The sequence below is a fragment of the Dermacentor albipictus genome, chromosome 5 (assembly GCF_038994185.2).
Source record: "Dermacentor albipictus isolate Rhodes 1998 colony chromosome 5, USDA_Dalb.pri_finalv2, whole genome shotgun sequence".
In the NCBI taxonomy this organism is placed as follows: domain Eukaryota; kingdom Metazoa; phylum Arthropoda; class Arachnida; order Ixodida; family Ixodidae; genus Dermacentor; species Dermacentor albipictus.
In genome coordinates, this window is record NC_091825.1 from 83191956 (window position 1) to 83212731 (window position 20776).

General features: G+C 44.0%; 1 protein-coding gene across 1 annotated transcript in view; it reads right to left on the reverse strand.

The window, feature by feature from the left end:
* LOC135905800 (sodium-coupled monocarboxylate transporter 2-like) overlaps positions 1-20341 on the reverse strand; it is a 58896-nt gene extending 38555 nt beyond the window's left edge. Inside the window, exon 1 of the mRNA XM_065436852.2 lies at positions 19405-20341. Coding sequence (XP_065292924.2) covers positions 19405-19737 — 333 coding nt within the window. The 5' untranslated portion in view covers positions 19738-20341. The remainder of the gene's footprint in view (positions 1-19404) is intronic.
* Positions 20342-20776: the final 435 nt, after the last annotated feature.

Below are 20776 nucleotides of genomic sequence, written 5' to 3' on the forward strand. Positions count from 1 at the left end.
GATATACGCTGTTAACAAATGTGCGAAAGTTACATATATCTATTTTCAAAGTGCTGTAGACAACATTAAACGAAATTCAAGATTTTAGAAAGATCCATCGCGCATTTTCGAATAACTCTATCGTCGTAATTACTAGGTAATTAAATTCCTATTTTCATGCAGTCAGTCATGTCGTGTTGTTTTTTTATTTAGTAACCTTTCAATAACTGTTGCAACCACATGTACACGTTAATTATTGGCCAGGTAAAAAGAAACAGACATGTTCAACCTTTTACAATCACAACCCAAATTCTAGCAAAGTTGTTCCTTTCAGTTAGTTGCAATAACAGATTCAGTTGCCTGTAATCAAATCCCACCATTTAAAATGTGGCTTCTTTATGACTTTTCCCGTTTGAAACCTGGCCCCATAGCGCGTTCGGACAGTTTCTTTTTTTTCCATTTTTGCAAAGGCAATAATTCATCCACACAAATTTCACATGGTGAGAGCACTGGCCAATACGTCTCTTAATTTTCACAAGGTGCGATGTTGGTATCATTTGTTGTTGTCCCAGGTCAGGAGGCTGCATTCAATGTTGTTCTTAACACAGACACTTAACATTCCGTACAGCTTGCGCAGTTAATTAATTACGAAGGCCGTGATTTGTCCTTGGCTTTAACTTCACCCACCTATTATTCAAAACCTGCCCTTCATCGAAACAAATATAAACAAGTTACCTTCCTAGTTCACGCAGACCACCAGGGAAACGTACTACGAACCTCCCATAATGCATAAAAAAGAGAAGATTAGAGTTCTGTAACTATCTGCAACACATCTAATCAAGCCAAGAATATTGCACTTAACAAGACCTATTTGCACGAAACGTGGGTTTGGTGTAACGTCAAATTATGCCGGAACATTAGTAGGCATAGGAATTAACGGCCGCATGATACTCTCAGATATTTGCGTAACAAGTTATTTCTTAAGACAGTTGTAATTCCACATGCGTTTTACTTCTCACGCAGCTTTACCATCGCCTTTCGCCCGATTACCGCTAAATTTTATGACTGTGGCACGCGTAGATTTGCAAGGAAAAGGGGCCAAATCGAACGCTCTCCTAAAATGCTAATAACGTTTTGGTGCGCTTGCATACGAAATTTATTGCGAAGGCTGCAATCTCCGCACCCACTTCGAACTTTGCCGGCGCACAACTAAGTATCAGGCGCATACTTCCAGTAATCACGTACCCAGCGCCCCGCTTAGTTCATTGAGATCACCAAGCATACGACGTGTGCCACACAGAAACACAAAAAAAAACGAGGGTTCAATACGTATTTCTTACGCCATCCTAGTTACGCCAGAAACCCTAACTTCCTGTGACACATTGCACTTAAGATGCCTTCTGGTTTTATAAATATTAACTTTGCGTAAAGCCGTGTTCTTTAGGGACGTTGAAAAACGCAGCGGATAATACCAGCCTGACACCTTCCAACAGTGGCTACTAACGCTGTTACCTGTCGTAAAGAGAAAATCGCAACAAACTAGCGGAATTGGCTGCTTTGGCTGCAGTGCCCTGCAAATAGAGACATTAAAGCGCTGGCTTATTTGCTTGCCAAGAGGGTGCTCGGGCCAAGGGTAAAAGCTCCGCGATTATGGTGTCGCAGAGCTCTTAACGATGCGCGGAAGCAGTCTGTTGAATATTGAAAGAGAACATTGCAGTGTAAATGAAAGAAAAAAATATGCAAAATTTGTTAAGCCACGAACACTACAAACAAAAATATTGTAGGGGTTGTAAGTGCTTAAAGCGATACCTGAATATGCGTAGAGGTAGAACATTGCAAAATCGCCACAGTAAGGCACGCTTCAACTGCCTAATAACACACGAGGGAGTTCGCTTTTAGGGATTTTGAAAGATTTATGACTGTGTGAGACAGCTAAGCCTCTGCCTGTTGCACGTGTTCCTAGTATTGATTGACTCTCTTGTGTCGGCCATTTTGTGCTACAAACGTTTCGCTAGAGTTCAAGCAAAGCTGACGGAAACGCATGCTCCTAATGAACACAATGTTCTCGACGCACGAGCAACTGTCTCTGATGTCTCTGTCATGAACAAAAAGTACGGACTTGTGCAGCCATTTAGGATTTGTAGCGACAACATATGTACTGACCTGCCTCTTTGTTTTCGACGTTTCGTGTGCCGGTTTTGTGAAACTTGCAGTAACCTCCTCCATTATTTTTCGTATCATGTTTGCGGCGGAGCCATACTGACAAACGCCGTCACGCAGAGAGTCGGCGCGTGCTTTGTGATAGCGTCCTTCGAATGAGTGGTACGCCTGATGCAACATAAGTGATCGAGCATCAAAAGTCGCGTTGTGCGTCGCATACGCTCTGACATGGGAGTCAGTTCCGCGAATTGAAGTGACGTATGAATGATGTGCGCAAACATATCAGTAATATTTGCTGGAATACCGGCTTGCATTGGGTTCGCATATCTAGGAGAGCTCTCCATGCATGCGGTAAACAACTTTGCATTTTTGAGGTTGTCATATTGTCGTATGGCTAAAAGCTTTATTAGTAAGTCTGTAAACTAAGTTTGCTGTACACCACAGCGCGCATAAACTACGGATACTATGCAGGAAACCATGCACTCCAAAACGTTATGAATGCTAACCTCTGTGCGCACATCTAACACGGTAGTCTGACAGGTATATTGCTATGAAACCTTACTTTATGAAATATTCGCGTCATGTGTGACAGCTATCATCACGTCTACTTATTTCCACAAGGCTTCAAGAAGGGGAAAACTTCATTTCTCTGCGTCAACGATTCGTTCTTACCCCTTATGGTTAAGGGTGCTTGTCAAAGCGCTAACAAGTCTCTTAAGGACGCAAAAATGTTTTAGATGCACAATAAAAAATGCAAACCGCTACACTAGTTATCCCTAACACTTCGTTGATACTCGTATTCTCACCTTGTAGCAATGGTATACAGCAAAACATTTCCAGTACTGTAAGGTAAATGTCCAACTCTTTACTAGGCCATACTAGTTTACAGAAAAACCGGCGCCACCCAAATCACAGTGATAGCCTCGAGCACAGACGACGGCCATTGAATATTTTGCGACGATAAAAAGCCGTGCTAGTGTTTTCATAATTCGAAGTATTGATTTTATTTCTGCGAACAAATTCGCATAATAGTGAGTTGATGTTTTAGGTACGAGTATTGACCGCGTTTATTTTTTCACCGTCCCTATACCAAGTAATATAAGCACTGAATGCTCGTAACTTTATTGTTGACGGGAAAATCGGACTCACATTCATTGTTTCTAAAGAACTGTATTTCTTGCCAGCCCTTCTCCTAATCTAATAGGAAGCCAAAGAGAAAATCACAAAAAATTTTGGTAAGATAGAAGTAATTACTTCAAACAAACCAAATTCTTGCTCAGGTAAAACGTCGTTAAAGATACGAAACCGGCTACAGCAGCTCAGCGAGTATATCGTGTGACGATAAAGAGCACGTGTTTGTGAGTTCAATTTTTGACCCTGTAATTGCTCCTGACGGCCTTCGCTGAGATAAGTCTCTACGGTCCTTTAACAGGGAGATAAGTGAGTCATTACCACACAAAGAAGGAAGGTACGAGATATGCGAGCCTATCCTCTTTATTCCTACACGAAAAAAAAAAGATGTCTTATCTAGGTGGCAACAGGTAATAGCAGCACCTTGTTACTGAATTGATAAGGGCGCGTTATGAACGCGACATAAGAAAAGAAGCAGGTACAACAAACATGGCGCTCCTTCCGCCAAACGTTTTTTGAAAGTTCACAGAATATACAGAAGATTCCAACAAACCGTAGCCGAGAGTTAAAGATATGCCGTAACACTCTAGGAGGACACGACCAAATGAAGGTTGTTAGGTATTGTATGGAGCAGGTCGCATTAGTTTTGTTGTCTGCTTAACTGTATAATTATTCAAGATTAGTTAAGCGACTTCGCTTTAGCGCGAAATTTGCAACGGTAAAGTTGTAGAGCCTTCTTTGAAACACGCAATTCTACAGCTTCTAACTTCCTTGTTTCGAAATAGTTTTTTTTTTCGGCGACAAAAACAAAACCCGCTATAAATGAAAACAAAAGCCCGTGGCATTCCCGCTTCGACGCCGCAATTGCTGTGCTCTCGAACAGGTCGCCTATGAACGTGCTGCGCACTGAGCTTGTACGTTGTCACTAAATAAAAGGGACAAGGGAGCAATGCAGGTGTCTGCTTATCGGTGCGGCGATCATGATATACGTGCGGCGATCATGGGGTTTCATACAATTACTAGAGGGATCTGTGGCGCTAGAGTCTACGGGAACGGCAAGAAGGGCAGTTCAGCTATAGCATAGGAAAAACGGGTAGCACATGGATTCACCTAACCTTCGCCTTTCTGGCTTTAAATGGCTTCGCCACATTCCTCAGAGATCAATTTTAAGAAAGTACTGCGTTAGCAATAATCACACAACAATTATTATTTTGTCAGACGGCAGGATTCGAACACTGAACCTTTAGTCCAGGAGCCCTATGTTAAAACGATTGCGCCATGGACGGATAGTCAAGCTGGACCACTGTAATTAGCAGCAATATTGCGTTCTTGCAGTGTCGTATTACCTTGTGCATTAAAAAAGAGTATGAATTGCTTCCAAATGTAGTCCAATTTAGGCCCAGATAAAGCGTAATAAACGAAGCTACGAGAACGTCTGAAGGCCCAAGCACAAGGATAAGGCAAACTCATTTATCAGTCCTATAGTGACTGAACGACCATGCGCCAGAGTTCCGTCTTGTAATACCAGGAAACTCTATGACTGCGATGAAACACTGGCGTAAATCGCACCACCAAATCGTAAACCACACCACTGGCGTAAATCGAGCGGCCTATGCCTGCGTCGCGGCCCTGTCACTTTTTAAGCGGCAAGTTTAATACACCCTTCGTTCACGTGCAGTCCGTTTGAGAGCACTGCAATCACGGCGCGCTAGCGGGTATTTCACGTGTGTTTTCGTTATAGTTAGCGGGCTCTATTAAAAAAAAGAAAAAAAATGATTACGAAACAAGCAGGAAGTTCAACGCGGCTGGATTAGATGTTTCCGAAAGGTCCTTACGACTTTCTCATAGAAACTCTTGCTCTAAAGTTAATACTCGCGAAGTTAGTCAATAATTATTGTCTAATTGTGCAGTTAGGTAGAATATAAGAAATAGTGTGATATGTTGCATGCAATATCCAACAACGTGTGTGGTCGCGGCCTCTTAAAGTGCTTCGGTATATTTTAAAGTTCGGCTAAAGTTATTTGGGACACCGGCTATTCCGTTTAAAATAATATGCGAAAGGCTCATGTAGGAAAGATGCCCAATTTTTTTGTTTGACAAGGACAACAGGGAGAGCTCACGCAGTTCTGTTCTTCAGAATGAATTTCTGCTGCTTCTGTGGCCTACCGCGTGCACATATCCCCGTTTCGGCGAAAAAAGACGTCATAATCTCAAATCAGCGAGCACTCTCGACGTCTACAGTGTATAGCGACATGTTTCTATCGGGTCTCTTGAGAGCTAAACGATTGTGCGCGACTGTTCAGGCATCTGACCGTTTTACCTTAACTTCATTTTGCATGAAAGCGGCACTCCATACACCACCCTGCCTGCACTTGGAATGCACTTTTGCAGCTTGCACCACTAATCGCTGTTAAAGGCACGTTCGACAACTTAATCGCTGCTAAAGGCACGTTCGACAACTTCGCAGAATCGCTAACTGCATTACACTATCATGCTGCAGAAAACACTTAGCACAAACGGACACACGTCTCAGCGGCCGAGCACAATAATTTAGTCCGCAAGGGGTCCGACGATAGAAACCTGTCATTGCACTGTAGAAGGTATGAATGTCCGCCGCTTTTTCATAATTGCTCGCTTATTGACTTTAACGGGGATAAGTGCACGCGGCAAGTTACAGAAGCAGCGAAAATTCAGTATGAAGGACAATACTGCGTCCTTAACCTTACTGAAGAATATCTCAGGCAAATTGCGTGCTCATCTTCAGCATATTATTTTCTGTTATATATGTGTGTATATATATATATATATATATATATATATATATATATATATATATATATATATATATATATATATATATATATATATATATACATATATATATATACATATACATATACATACATATACATACATATACATACATATACATATATATATATATATATATATATATATATATATATATATATATATATATGTTCAACAACTCGCCCAAATTTACACCCATCTTGCTATTCAACTTTCCTCCTGCAAGAAGCGTTCATGTTTTTCTACTTTGTAAGGCACCTTGTGAATTTCTATGGTTAAACGCACGCAATCATGCGCGAATGAATGATTTCTTTTCGTATAACTATCAGCCATTTTCTCAAAACAAACGTTTAGTTATAGTAATCTTTCGTGCTGTGTATTCCATATTTCGTCCGTTTCTACTTTTTGTGCTCAAAGTTTATCTTCAATGTGAACAAGCTCGCTCAGTTTACCACTCTTCTAACGCCAGTTTGCATTCACGGAAGTTGCGCGACAGGTGCTTTCTTTTTTGCGTGCAACCTCAGATGATCAAACGCTTGCGTAGAGCTTTGTGAAACGCTTGGGATAAGGCCTGTTCTACATTATTTAATAATACTTGCATTTGAGTAAACAGGAAGCGAGATAGCTGGGCGTTTGCGCGTTCGGTGTCAGTTTGTCTAGATGTATTGTGTTCCCATCTGTCATTTCTGCGCACAAGGCTTGTTACCATCACACAATCTTTTCCAATAGCTTAGAAGGACAAGAAATGCGACCTAATCCGCTTCTTAGCGTTAGTGGTGCCTGACTGACTTTGTGCATTTAGCTTTCACGAAATGTCCTTTCGTGTATATAGGCCGGGCGTTCTAACCGGATGCGCTATACCGCTTGTGTAGCACCACAAACCTCAAATTACGCATGAGTAGATTGTTCCAGGCGGTGCAAACAACTCTTTGTAAATTCAATCATCAGGAGAGACGATGATGCAAAGTTTCTTGCCAGCGGGAAAGTTGATGAAAACGTTTAGACTCAAGTCCGGGTATACACAGGGAAGGAAAGGTACACTTGTGAATTGCTTGGGTCCAGGAGTGGTTTCCTTCTGCACTAGCGTTACTTTTCGCCATAACTGATGCGCCTCTTTTCGTAAAGGATGTATTTACATATTTCTTGCGCTGAACAGCTGCTTCATCCACTGTTTCATTTCCGTGAAGAAAAAACATTACGTGACCCCTCTTCCCCTCCCTTATGCAGAGCAGCATGTACAGACGATTTTACACACGCCGGTAGAATTCTCTGTGTTCCAATAACGTGCTCTCTCTGTCTCTATTTCAAGTGGCTCAGTAGGTGCTTTCTAAGCATGCTATGGACACGAACTTATCTTATCTGACGTTCCTGTAGAGAATTTTGGCGACGCGTCCGCATTCTGTACAATTGTCAAAACTCAGTGATGAAATAAAAATTCAGAACTCGTGTTGGAGCGCCAAGCTTTTCATGAACAAACTAAATACATGCTACATTTCTGGACGGACAGTATTAATTGGCCTCCGAAAGGGACTGGAAAGATAAACGAAATATTTGGCGTACTTCCTCATGCAGGAAGCGCGTGCTCAATGTTGGCACTCAGCCTTCCTGGAAATCAGACCGCCCGTAGGTTTGAACAGGACCCCGTTACGTAATTATTTTACATATGCACGCGAGAAGTTTGATAATGAGCCAAGGAAGCCAGAAAGACACCTGTGCTCCTTGAGCAAAGAAAAAGGAAAGATAATGATAACGACCGGCCAATCTCCACGTTTATATACACACGAAACATTGAATGAGACGCCGTTTGTTTGCATGTCTCGTTCAACGTTTCCTGAGATTTGACTTGCATATCTTGAGGCGCTTATCAATTATGTAGGGCGCATGTTATTAGTTTTTTTTGCCCCGTGTTGCTTTTATGTTTGCGACATCGTCTATTCGGCTCGTTGCCAGCAAAATAACGACAGAAAATGGGCGATGGCACCCCGGTGCCTTTTCAGAATCATTGCCGTGGACGTGCACGCATGGTTGGCTTCATAGCATACGCAAACTGTACATTACATTGCCTTCGCGTTGGCTGCTACTACGACGGCTCGGTCATGTCGAGATTGATGAGGTACCGTACATTGACTAGTCTAACATACGTTTTCAGGCTTGTAATATTTCCAACACTTACTAATCCTTTTTTAGGATAACTTGTGAAATAATATTCTCTACAGAAGAAGCTAGTGGCCGAAATTCAGCTGTTGATCACTATGATTTCATGCCTTCTATGGTTTTCAGAACATTCGCGGACAAATTATATGCACATTAGATTATGTCAAACAATTTCGTCGTTGTGCACAAGTTAAGGAACACACGTCCTCAAGCTTATCGGCCAATATATTCGGCGAAAGTTTTTGGAAAGAAATTGCATTATCTGTTAAGGATACACATATCTATTTGCGCGAGCGTCTACATGTGAGCAGACAGCAGGTTGAACTGACATAAGAAGTAGATTTGATGTGGTGCTTCCTGAACCAGGCCGAGTAGAAGTTAAAGAAAATCATGGTAAATCTTGTGACTTCTTCGGAGTTTGAATTCTTCGTCATCAGCCTATCTTATGTCCACTGCAGGGTGAAGGCCTCTTCCTGCGATCTCCAATGTCTCCTATCCTGCACCAACCGACTACAACTAGCGCCTGCGAATTTCCTAATTTCATCACCGCACCTAGTATTCTGCCAACCTCCAGTACGCTTCCTTTCTCTTGGCACCCATTCTGTAAATCCTAATGGTCCACCAGTTATCTAAGCTGTGCATTACATGGCCTGCCCAGCTCCATATTTTTCTGCTAATGTCAATTAGAATATCGGCTGTCTCAGTTTGCTCTTTGATTCACACTGCTCTGTCACTGTCTCTTAACGTTACGCCGGACATTCTTCGCTCAGTCACTCTCTGCGCGGACTCATTGTCGAGCTTTTTTGTCAATCTCCAAGTTTCTCCTCCATATGTTAGCACCCGTAGAATGCATTGATTGTACACCTTTCTTTTCAATGATAGTGGTAAGGTTCCAGTCAGGATCTGATAATGTCTGCTGCATGCACTCCAACCCATCTTTAATATTCTGTAAATTTTCTTCATGATCAGGGTCCCCTGTGGGTTTTTGACCTAAGCAAACATACTCATTAACAGACATCAGAAGCTGACTGGCGATCCTGAACTCTTGTGTCCTAGCGAGGCTACTGAGCATTATCTTTGTCTTCTGCATATTAATCTTCAAACCTACTCTGAAACTTTATCTCTTAACGTCCTCAATCATTTGTTGTAACCCGTCCCCAGTGTTGCTGAATAGGACCATGTCATCTGCAAACGGAAGGTGGCTGAGATATTCACCGGTGATCTTCGCTCCTAAGCCTTCCCAGTTTAATAGCTTGAATGCTTCTTCCAAGCATGCAGTGAATAGAATTGAAGAGATTGCATCTCCTTGCCTGACGCCTTTTTTATAGGTATCTTTCTACGTTTCTTGTAAAGAATTGGGGTAGCTGTGGAATCTCTGTAGATATTTTCCAAGATATTTACGTAAGCCTCCTGTACTCCTTGATTACGTCATGTCTCTATGTCTGCTGATATCTCTAGTGAATCAAATGCATTTTGATTATCTATGAAAGCCATATAGGGAGGCTGATTGCACTCTGCAGATTTCTCGATTGCCTGATTGATGACGTGTATGTGATCCATTATAGAATATCCCTTCCTGAAGCCAGCCTTTTCTTTTTGGTTGACTGAGCCTTTACGAATTCATATGCTTTCCTTATTGGAATGGCCAACAGCCCCACGTGCTACACATGCAACATCGATGAGACGCTCACACACATTATCTGTGTCCACCCACGATATAGTGCTCAGAGACAATTGATGTGCAGAGTACTGGACCAGTTGGACAACCGTCCACTATCAGAACTAAAAGCTTTAGGCCAATGCTCCGAAAGAACATCCGCGTGGAAGTCCTTACTCGCGTTATTAAGGTTCCTGCGGTCTACAGAGCTTCACGACAGACTAAGAATGCCGCCCCCTACCGCTCTGTAGTGTGCGCGCTTTGTTCGTGCCTGTCTCTCTTTTTTTCTATCTCCCCCTTCCACTCTGCTTGTATTTTTATCCCCCTTAACCCTTCGCCTTGCGCAGGGTAGCCAACCGGAACTGCCTCTGGTTAACCTCCTTGCCTTTCTCTGCATTATCTTATCTCTCTCTCTCTCTCTTGGCTAACTGAAGTCTGATGTTGCCTATATTCTATTGGAACGTATCTTGGTATAGTATACCGTAGTGGAAGTAAGGTATTTGGCCTATAATTTTTCAATTCGCTAATGTTTTCCTCTTTGTGGATTAGTACATAGTGGACATTCTTCCACTTCTCTGGCACTTATGAATCAGTGAAACATTTCTTATAAAGGGCCGCAAGCTTTGCAAGCATGATGACTCCTCCATGATTAATTAAATCCACTGGTGGTCCATCTTCTTCTGCCGCTTTTCCCCGTTTCATGTCTTGCAAGGCTCTTCTAACCTCATCGGTAGTTATAGAAGGAGCCTCTGTAACCTGCTCATCAGTGCTTCCAATGCAGGTATCGTGGCTGCTCTAGGTACTATAAAGGTCAGTATAGAATTCTTCCGCTGATTTTACTATATCTTCGGAATTGCTAATGATTCTACTTTGCTTATATTTCAGTGCAAGCATCTTGCCTTATTCTATGCGAGGTTTTCTTCTCACTAATTTCATTCTCCGTCCATTTTTTACTGCTTCCACAGTCTTCCTCACGTTATGATTTCCAATATCCCCTACTATATGCTTGTTGATCAGTTTCGACAGTTCTGCAAATTCTGTCTGACCTCTTGAGTTGAACACTCATTCTCTGTCGTTTCTTTATTAGGCCCTTCGTTACTTAGGAGAGCTTAGCTACTAGTTGCCCCCTTGGAACTTTTACCTCCTACTTCCATTACTGCTTCTAAAGCCAGCCTAGTTACGGTTGCATTCATTACCTCTATGTCATCTTCATTTCTCTGTTTTAAGGCCAACCGTGCGGTTGATTCCAAAAGATAACCGAAAATAGTCATTCGACGATCCACAGAATTGGTCTTGCAAGTCATATGACTTGCAAGTCATATCATTCAATTGCGCTACACGGAAATTACTCGCGGTGGAGTAACTTGCGCTTCTTTTGATTAAGATAGGTATCTCACTGTCGATTGAGCTATCGCTGATTATCGGGGAATTTGCTTTTTTTCTCCAAATAGCCGTATAACTCCACGCTCGGTGTAATACTGTTCCTCGGGTACTGGTTAAAGTATTTCAGGTGGTCAATACCAACCCACAGTCGTCAAGCACGGCGTGTCTCTCGTAGCCTACTCTGCGCGCGCTTCCAGGACCTTAAACCTCATTCCAGCTTTGGGTTGCTCTGTGTTACATTGTGTCTCTTTTTGTTAACATGCACTTCGCGTGTAACATAATCATTTCGGTTCTGCCATGCGTCTAACCTTTTAGGCTTGATCGTTTCTTCCCCCATTTCTTTTGTAGAGTTGACAAATATTTTTGCTCGGTGATTATGTTCCTGTCCGTCTGCGCAAAGTTAAAGCGACCATGGGCATCGTCTAGCAGTTTCGTGGCTTTCAGTCCACGCACATGAATATCTGTGCTCTTCTGGTTGTGATGTTGATACAAAACAATTTGAGTTTATTTATTGATTGATAATCTATTTTTTCTCAGTTTGATTATTGTTATGACGTTTCAACATCGACATCTGCGAAAATGCATTTCCTTCGGCACTAAATGAAGGAAGTGCAAACTCAGGGCTGCTTCTGATGGCAATGTTTATAAGAGAACAATACGTGTATCTGCAACCCAAAATAATGTTTTTTTTTTGTAGTTCGTTCCAGCTCCGTGAACTTGTATTAGAAAATTCGCGAAGGTCGCGAGTGGTGCTTGTTATTGAAGCAGCAAGCGGAAAAAAGCACGTATACAGGAAACATCTGCGGTGACATGTGCCGCTATCGATGTGTATTTGAGCGTAGAATGTGTTTTGACTTCCTCCTAGAATAAAAAAAAAAGTTACCGCCCTACCACTACTGTGAAGAGGGGTGCAAGCCTAGCTTGGGATCCGCGGTTCCTTGTTTTCTGAACGCCTCGGCTTCGCGCTCCTCATGGCGAGGTTGTCACGTCGACGACGACCCCTCTCTCAAACAAGTTGCCGTGCGGCATTCATCAAACACCACCTGTTTTTCAGCCGAACGCACGACGCGTGGCGCACTCCCACTGCCGTTTCTTCAATGCAGCCTGCTTTTTGGCAGAACGAACCAAACGCGGCCTCCCCATCCGACTGCCAGGCCTGAACTGTCGGAAAAAGCGGGCGCAAGGCTCCTTTCGCTTTCGGAGGGAGGGGACGCCTGTGATTGGCTCGCGCCTTACGCAACGTCTATTTCTTCATGCATGTAAAACCTCGCTGTAAAGGGCGTATTTGATGAACCGAAAGCGGTTGAATCGGTCTGCGTGGTCTCCCAAACCGGTTGTCGGTGGTTGGAATCCTCAGCCCGACAAGCAATTTTTATTTTCTTCGTTCGGCAATACGAACACCGACGCCGACACGAGTGAGGCAATACAAGCTTCGCTTGCAAAATAATGTTTGATAGTTTTAGATATCTGAAATGAAACTCGTTGTTTCGGTACCATGGTTGTTTTTCAGAATTTGTACGTTTTCACTCACCCCGTGGAACGTGAAGGCGAAGCGCTCTAACAAAGATTGCAAAGGCATTACCCATATCTGGCGAACATGTTAGAATCTATGGGAAGCAAAGCACTGATAATGTAACGGTGGGTATGAAATTTTGTACGCCTAAGGCGAATGCGTGTAATTGTATTTGCTTTCATCCTACGCAAGCCGCAGTCTCATGGAATTCTTACACGCCAGAAAGGTGAGAGCTGTAATCTCGTGCAGTCTTTATGTTAATGCAGGACACCGCTCAGAAGCTACGCCGAAATGCACGTGCTAAATGAGGCGGATGCACACAGTGTGAGGCATCTGCGCGGTGATGTCACGGGGAAGAAGGCAGTATATAAAGCTTGTCGGTGGGGTAGTTTAGTAGCGGGTGTATGCATAGAAATTTGCGATAAGTATCTTGCTACATTTCAGCATTCTGTACTTTTTGAGACCCATTTGCACATATTCCTGAGGATCGGTCAAGTATGTGTACACCTAAAATGTGGCATTGACAGTATGTGCACACATACAATGCCACATACTGAAAGGCTAAACTAAAAGAATAGTGATTTAAATAAAGAAATCCGTTGAGCATGACGCATTGCAGCATTAAGAGGAAGATTTAGCTCGCAGGCAATTTTCCACTTCGAATATGTGTGAAGATCGCAAATAGCCGCCATGGGTTGCTTAGGGGCTATGGTATTGTACTGCTAAGCACGTGGACACGGAATCGAATCCTGCCCACGCTGGCCGCACTCCGACGGGAGCGAAGTGGAAAAATGCGCGTGTGCCGTGCATCGGCGGCATGCTAAAGAACTCCAGCTGGTCAACATTATTCCGCAATCCTTCACCAAGGCGTGCCTCGTAATCATATCGTGGCTTTGACACTTAAAACCCCAGAATTGCTTCAGAAGATCAGAAATGCTCTTTTGTGAGACAACCGTTGGACAAATTTAAGTTGTTTATTTATTGCATTTGTGAGATAAGGCTAAATTCTAACTAATCTAGAAATTGGAATTTGATTTAGGGCTTCGAAAAAGGTAGAAAACTTCATATCTTTTTCAGTTTCAACGAAACCTGAAAATCTCTGCCTCGCTTTTTCTTTTTTTTTTTTGCTCTGCTAGATAGTTGCTGGCTTCGCAATCACGTCATGATGCCTTCGTTCATTCAACGTGCATCAAATCATCAATTACGAACTATTTTAACGCGACGAACTTAAAAGTCGTGTGACGTATCCTTCCGTAGGCTTCACTGTAGGTCACAAATATGGAGGGGAGGGGGGGGGGGTGAGGTCACTTGGTAGCATTGACGCGTGTGTCTGTCCAATAGTCGAAGGTGTAATCCGATCGCTTTATCGAAAGCTCTAGACGAATACTAGTAGATAACAAAAGGAGAGACGCACGGAAGGCGGCGCGCGTTCTGGCAGCGGCGATAACCCATCTGCCACAGTAGGCATGAGCCACGAGTTCAGAGGTTGACCACCCCAGCAGGGGCCCAAGTTTACGTAAATCTCGTGTGTAATGCGGAGAAACTCACGAGTAGGAAATTCAAAGCCCTTCCACTACGCGAAAGTCCAGTGAGGCTGTATTGCTCAATGGCTGTATTAAGTTCTGTAAGGTGGTCATGATATATTGGTTGAGAAAAGCCAAACACAGATAACTACATTGCTTGTTTCTTCTTTTTATTTTCTAATTATTCCCCATTTCCTATATTTCTTCTAGCTTTTTCTTTTTCTTACTCTAGGCATATACACTGACGTTTCGACACACCGTCATAGATTAGCGTTTGGGAAACAGCTTTCGTCGCTCCGGCGCATTGTTTTTGTCAACATCATAACTTTGTTGTTTGTTTCGACTTTTCTTCATTTTTTTTTACTTTTCATCTTCATTTTCTAATGACGGAAGCGCGAGCAGTGTTGCTAGCGCGTTGGCACGATTGGCGTCTAGTTTCTTAGCATTCCGTTGTACAACGCATCTTTTGTTCAAGAACTGCTGTTCTTACCCTCGTGCCTGAGACCTCTCTAGGTCCCACGTCTGACATGTGTAGGTCAAACACGCGTAATCTGCCCACATGGGTAGTTTTCGTCAACATCTGGGACACTTTTTCAAGATTCTGGCCATGGACAGCTTGGCTGTAAAAGAAAGGTTTACGCGGCGTGCGTCCAGCTTTCGGCGAAACACGATCATTCTGTGACTTGCGACTATGGGACCAGGCCGACCAGCACATGCGTCAGCGCTTTCTTACCACCACGTCTGATTTTTGTGACGTGCAGCGACGACTGGTAAAGAAAGCTAAGCCAAGGAGCCACGCTCCATTTGGCACGTACATCGAAGTGGTCACGTTAAGGCAGGATATATTTTAAAATTTATTGGCGCGTTCAAAAAATTTTGGCACGTTGCGCCAGTCATGTGGTCGGCAGCTGTCTGATAATACAGAAACGGTGGGATACAAGATCGTCGCGTCAGTCATTCATTAAAAAAAAGTAATAATTGAGGCACGAAGTTTACGAAACAGAAACTCCGCACCGAAAACAGATATCGCATCTCTGTAACGTGCATCTATCAGAGCATCCAAAACGGACAAATTTGATATATAAGTCGACAGCTTACGTGAAAAAGTTAGCATGTTCACGAGGATTTTGTAAAGAAAAGGAACATGCTCTCAAATTACTGGTATATTGCAGAACGGTGTGCACTATATCATTTTTTGCCTGCTTTAGATGTCTTAATAGGTGCACTTACTGAAATCAGATATCAAGCTTTATTAGTGAGTTACACAGTTGAGATCTCCGTACTCGATATTATTTCTTTCAGTTTTTCTCAATGGTCGTGAAACCAATAACTGTCTAAATAAAAAATATTTTTGTTAAAGTTACTATAACTTTTTTACTTTTAAATTCATGAAACGTCAGCAAAATCGCCAGCATTGGTTCCTAGAAAAACAATACATTATGTGTGTGTGTGCGTGTATGTACGCGCGCGTGTGAGTGTGTGTACGCGCGCGTGTGAGTGTGTGTACGCGCGCGTGTGAGTGTGTACGCGCGCGTGTGAGTGTGCGCGTGTGAGTGCGCGTGAGTGCGCGTGAGTGCGCGTGAGTGCGCGTGAGTGCGCGTGAGTGCGCGTGTGTGCCTTGAGGACACCACCTGGCCCAGGAACGGAGGACAGCATAAGACAGGAAGAGCAGCTATGCCAAAACCGCGAGGTTAGGCAAAGATTGCTTCTATTTAAACAACACCATGAGCGAACGCACGTGATTGCGCCTGGAAATTCACCATGCGAGTGTTTTGTCATTGACGCGATTGCGAACAGAATACTGATGTAGTGAAAACACGGCATTTCTAGGTCACCTGACGGCGGTGTTGAGTTAGACGCGGTAGCAGTGTATTATGCAAAGAATACCAAGAATAACTTAAACAGCACTAAAAACCATATAATCACTTTCATTTCTTTCTTTTCTTAAACACCGTTAGGCCATAAAGGAACACGGTACGTATGACTACTTGAGGCACTCAATCAACGGGATGCACAACAAATAGCGTTAACTATATATGCGAAATTGACTCTTTATAATTTAAGCGGTATTCTTTATGCTGTTCTGAAAGTCATGAAATAGTAGAAACGGTATAGGACAAGAGATAACTTTTTGCTCTACGAAATATATAAAGAAAACAGAATGCTTGAAAAAAATATAAACACCATCAACGCAATTCGCAATCTGAAGAAAAAAAAATAATGCAAAGCTATATTCTGCCCGTAATTGGCAGCCAGGCTCAAGAAACCTTACAGGAGGCGCATAGAAATGCTACCGAAAGCTTTGGTGGTATTATGCTTAGCATAAAAATCTATACTCCCAATGGCTCGCACCACGCTACTTGAGCGGGCTGGTCGACAAATACGCACAGCTATTCCATGAAGCTTGTGGGCTGGATAAGGAAGGAAACATCTGCGTTTCTCGTATTTTAAAGCTACATATCCCCTATGCGGTCGAGTCCCATAGTATTATGCGTGACGCTATTTAGATGTTTTTATTTCATATGCGTTGCGCATAATTTTCTTACCCGAGATGTCAGTGTCAGTTCAAGGGATACTACGATACCCTCCCCACCTCCTACAAACAGCAGTTTTGTTTCTTCTAACAGTACACTCTTAAACCATTTTCATCTTTTTATTTATATATTTGTCCCACAATGATAATCGTCATCAGCCTTGCTTGCGTTTCCTTTCTTGAAAACGCTGCGCTCGCTACTTTCCTGTCGACAATGCGATGGCACGCTGATAAGGCGCATGCGTTCGCGACTTGGAATTACCGTGCTCACAGCGTTAAAGAAACGAAATTCTGGAAAAACAGATGATGATGATTACTGTTGTGGGACAAGGTACGCCTTAATAGATGCAAGAGAGATAGAGAGACAAGGAAGGTAAGAACGGTAACCAGTCAAGAGTCCGATTCGCTACCCTACGCTGCCGTAAGGGAGAAGGGGGAGAGAAAGTAGAGAGTGAGGGTATAGAGACATGCGTGGACAGTACTTGAGTCAAAACCGCTAGTACAAAGCAGACGTTATACGAAAGCACAAAAGTGCCTTCACTGCCTTCTGAGCCGATGATCGGTGGTGACGGTGCTCTAGGACGATCATCTAGTTTCCGCAATGTGTTGGAAAAAGATTCGCTTTGTGCTTAAAATTAGGAACAGTGGTACAATAAGTGGTCAATGTCCTCCTCGCATCCGCAAACATCACATGCAGGACTATCGGCTGCTACAGTTAGTGCTGAATAAGCTTTCGTGAAAGCAACTCCCAGCCACAACCGGCAGAGAAGCGACGCTTCGCGTCGGTGCAGTCCGGCCGGAGGTCTGAGTTGCAGTGAAGAGTTTTTTAATAGTGTATGGTCGTTATTATTGTAAACCACAGCAGTTATATAGAACGATTATTTTTCAAGTTTCCTTAAGTTGTGATTCATAAGTATCTCTCGGTTATCGGATGCACCTTAAGGTGCTCATAAACGTCTACAAATAGCATTGCTGTATCAGCTATCAATGCAGAATCATACTCTTGCAGATAATAAATGAAGTCCTTGTCTGTGTAATGTGTAAATGTGTAAATGAGCAACAGTGGAGATACACAGCAGAACGGCAGTGTGGAAATGTCCTGAAGCAACCTCGAGCTCGGGAAACTTTTTCATGGTGGGGAGTGACCAATCAAGATACTTGAAAGTTGACAAAGACCACCTTGTAAGAAAACACTGCCCATACCCACTATATGGATATTTTTGAACGTGAACACAGGATCACGTCGCTTTCGGTACTACGAGCGCTGCCTATAGCGGCAGCGCGGATTTGATGAGCGCGTGTGTGACGAGAGTATACCCTTCCTTCGCGCGCATCACCTCATCCGAGCTCTCGCAGGTCGCCTGCTAGGCGCTTTTCTTTCCATCAATGCGGGTCGCAGCTAACTCATAGGCCACACTACGCAGCCGCAAAGCCTAACGATCCGTTCCTTAACATGGCCTAAAAAGCATTGCTTATCCTATCGCTGTCATTTCTGCCCGCAAATTTATTCATACTGAATTTTATAAACAAAAGAAACAAGGTGTCCGAAGGCGGTTACGTACAATTTCCTTCCTTTAGGTTTTGTCTGTAACTAGTTAAGTTGAAATTACACACTTAAAAGGTGCTCGATGGAAATATCCACTGCTTGCATTGGAATGGTTGCTAAAACATTTTTCCGCAGGAACAATTTCTGTGATTCTGAACGGGAACAAATTGAAGACAGAAGGCACAAACTTTATGTTTGCCTTCAAATTTCCCAACTTTTCGAGAAAAAATGCTCGTCACTAGTCTGCAGGCGTTGAACAAATTGACGTTTTACCGCGGCTCCGTTCAAGCTCCCCGATATACATTGTTCAGAGGTTAATACTTTGTTTCACGGCCGTAAAACTAGGCGTAGCAGGTGACGAGCGCGATGACTTGACGACATGCGCGCGAAGCAATTATTCCTTTGTAATACACTCCCCCTGAGCATGCGAAAACATTTCGGCGCCACCATTGATAGTACTGAATGCCATGGCCTCCCGTGTTCGCGCTCAAAAAGATCAACGTAGGACGAGGAACGGCGTGGCGCCCCCTGTACCATGCTTCGATCAAACTGTTTGTCAGCTGAAATTCCAGGAGGATACGATTATCAGTCAAAATGCGCTGGTCCGTTCAAGGTTGCACGCAAAAGTTCCATTGATCTGATTTCACCTAATATGCACAACTGCTAGCGCAGCTATACGGACAACATCTATTCGCTGAAAGAAAAAATGAATTTACTCGTAATTCAGAGTACCAAAAGAAACTACGACCGTACTGGAAAATTTGCATTTTCAAGTCTGTACAGCAGTCCTCAATTTTTAGCTACACTTATAGCCGGAGATGCAAATCGCCATTGCAGCGGGATGTTTGATCCGTTTACTTTCGCTAGAGTGTTTACGTTGACGGTATGAAATAAATGGCTCGTGTACGAGCCCGGAACGACTTCAAGTAGATCCAAGCTGCCGCGTTTACCTAAGAGGGTGACAGCCTGACGTGACCACAGTGAAAAAAAAATAAGAGCTACGTCCCAGCTTACCTCAAACACTGATGTGATGCGCAGGGCGTAGAACACTGGAAGGAACAAGCACGCCACCAGGGGGGCCACAGCTATGGTGTTCAGGCCGTTCCACATCAGGTGGAAGCCGTACGCGTAGAAGTGTCCAGTGAAACCGACGAGTCCCGTGGAGGAGATGAGGCTCGCCACAACCGACGCCGCCAGCGGGAACGAGCGCAGGGCGCGGCTACCGAGGAACACTTCGGCCGTGGTGTCCGCGGAGCGGGCCTTTCGCCGAAGCGAGAAGTAGAGTCCGATGCCGAAATTGAGCACCATCAGAGCGCCGAACACCGCGTACTCGGTCACCTGCGCCATGACCGTCCTCCGCCCTGGTCGTTCCAAAACCCCGACGAGAACGATAGGGCACGCTCTCTGAACCGAGAGAACAGAGGTCTCGCGAAGGGGCAGTCCCTCTAAGCTGGACCTACGCCAGGCCTCTGAGAACGAGCGCCTGTCCCAAGTCTGTGTAATCCTTTGGATGAGGAAACGTCACCCGCTCGGGCTGGAGAACGGTAGCGCACGCAGCGCGGCCGCCGCTCGAGATGCACTCGGTCGTTGTGAGCGAAACGCTTCCGTCGCGCCGCTCCAAGTTTAGCGTTCGCTTTTCCTTTTTCGAGTGGCAGGTCTGTTCAACTGGACTGACTCCTTGTGCGCCACCAGCCGAGATACGCAGCTTGACTAGTGTTTCCGAGGCTTGCGAAAGGGGATCGGCCATAAAGTGGCTACGGGGTAAGGGCGAGGGAAGGTAGGAGGAGGGGGGGCACGACCGGTCACATGACTGTCGTAATCGGCTTAAGGAACTCCGCCTTTAATTGCGGTGCGCAGATGTCAGAGTGCGGACTCCTTGACGCAGTTCTGCTCCTTTCTGCTAGTGTCGTACGCCGATTATATATGCGCGGAACATTCTTAGCGCGCGTGGAAGCGATGCGCACTTGCATGGAAATTGGTGTGAAAAACGGGACGAGCACCTTCGACGCCGAGCAGTCGATGTGAACGATGCGCAGCTGGTTCTCTTAATTGAGCGCAGTGTGCACAGAGGGGAGAGGGAATTGCAACTGATACGAGGGAAATATGGCGCTCGCGTGTGTCGTGCTTCGTGAAACAGGGAGGCAACAGACTGAAACATCGGTCAACGAACATGTGTCTGTTGACCGAGTTTTTGCGTTCTCCTGCGGTATCAAATGCTCGCTGAGTGAATGAACACTTGCTTTTCCGCCACTTCGTGAAGAACGTCTGTATAGAGGCAAACATATAGGTACTACCCATTTATTTGTAATAATATTCTCAGTCATTCTGAAGAAAAAAAAACTAGTTTAATTTTCTGTGTGAAAAAGAGTGTTTTCAGCTGTCTCTT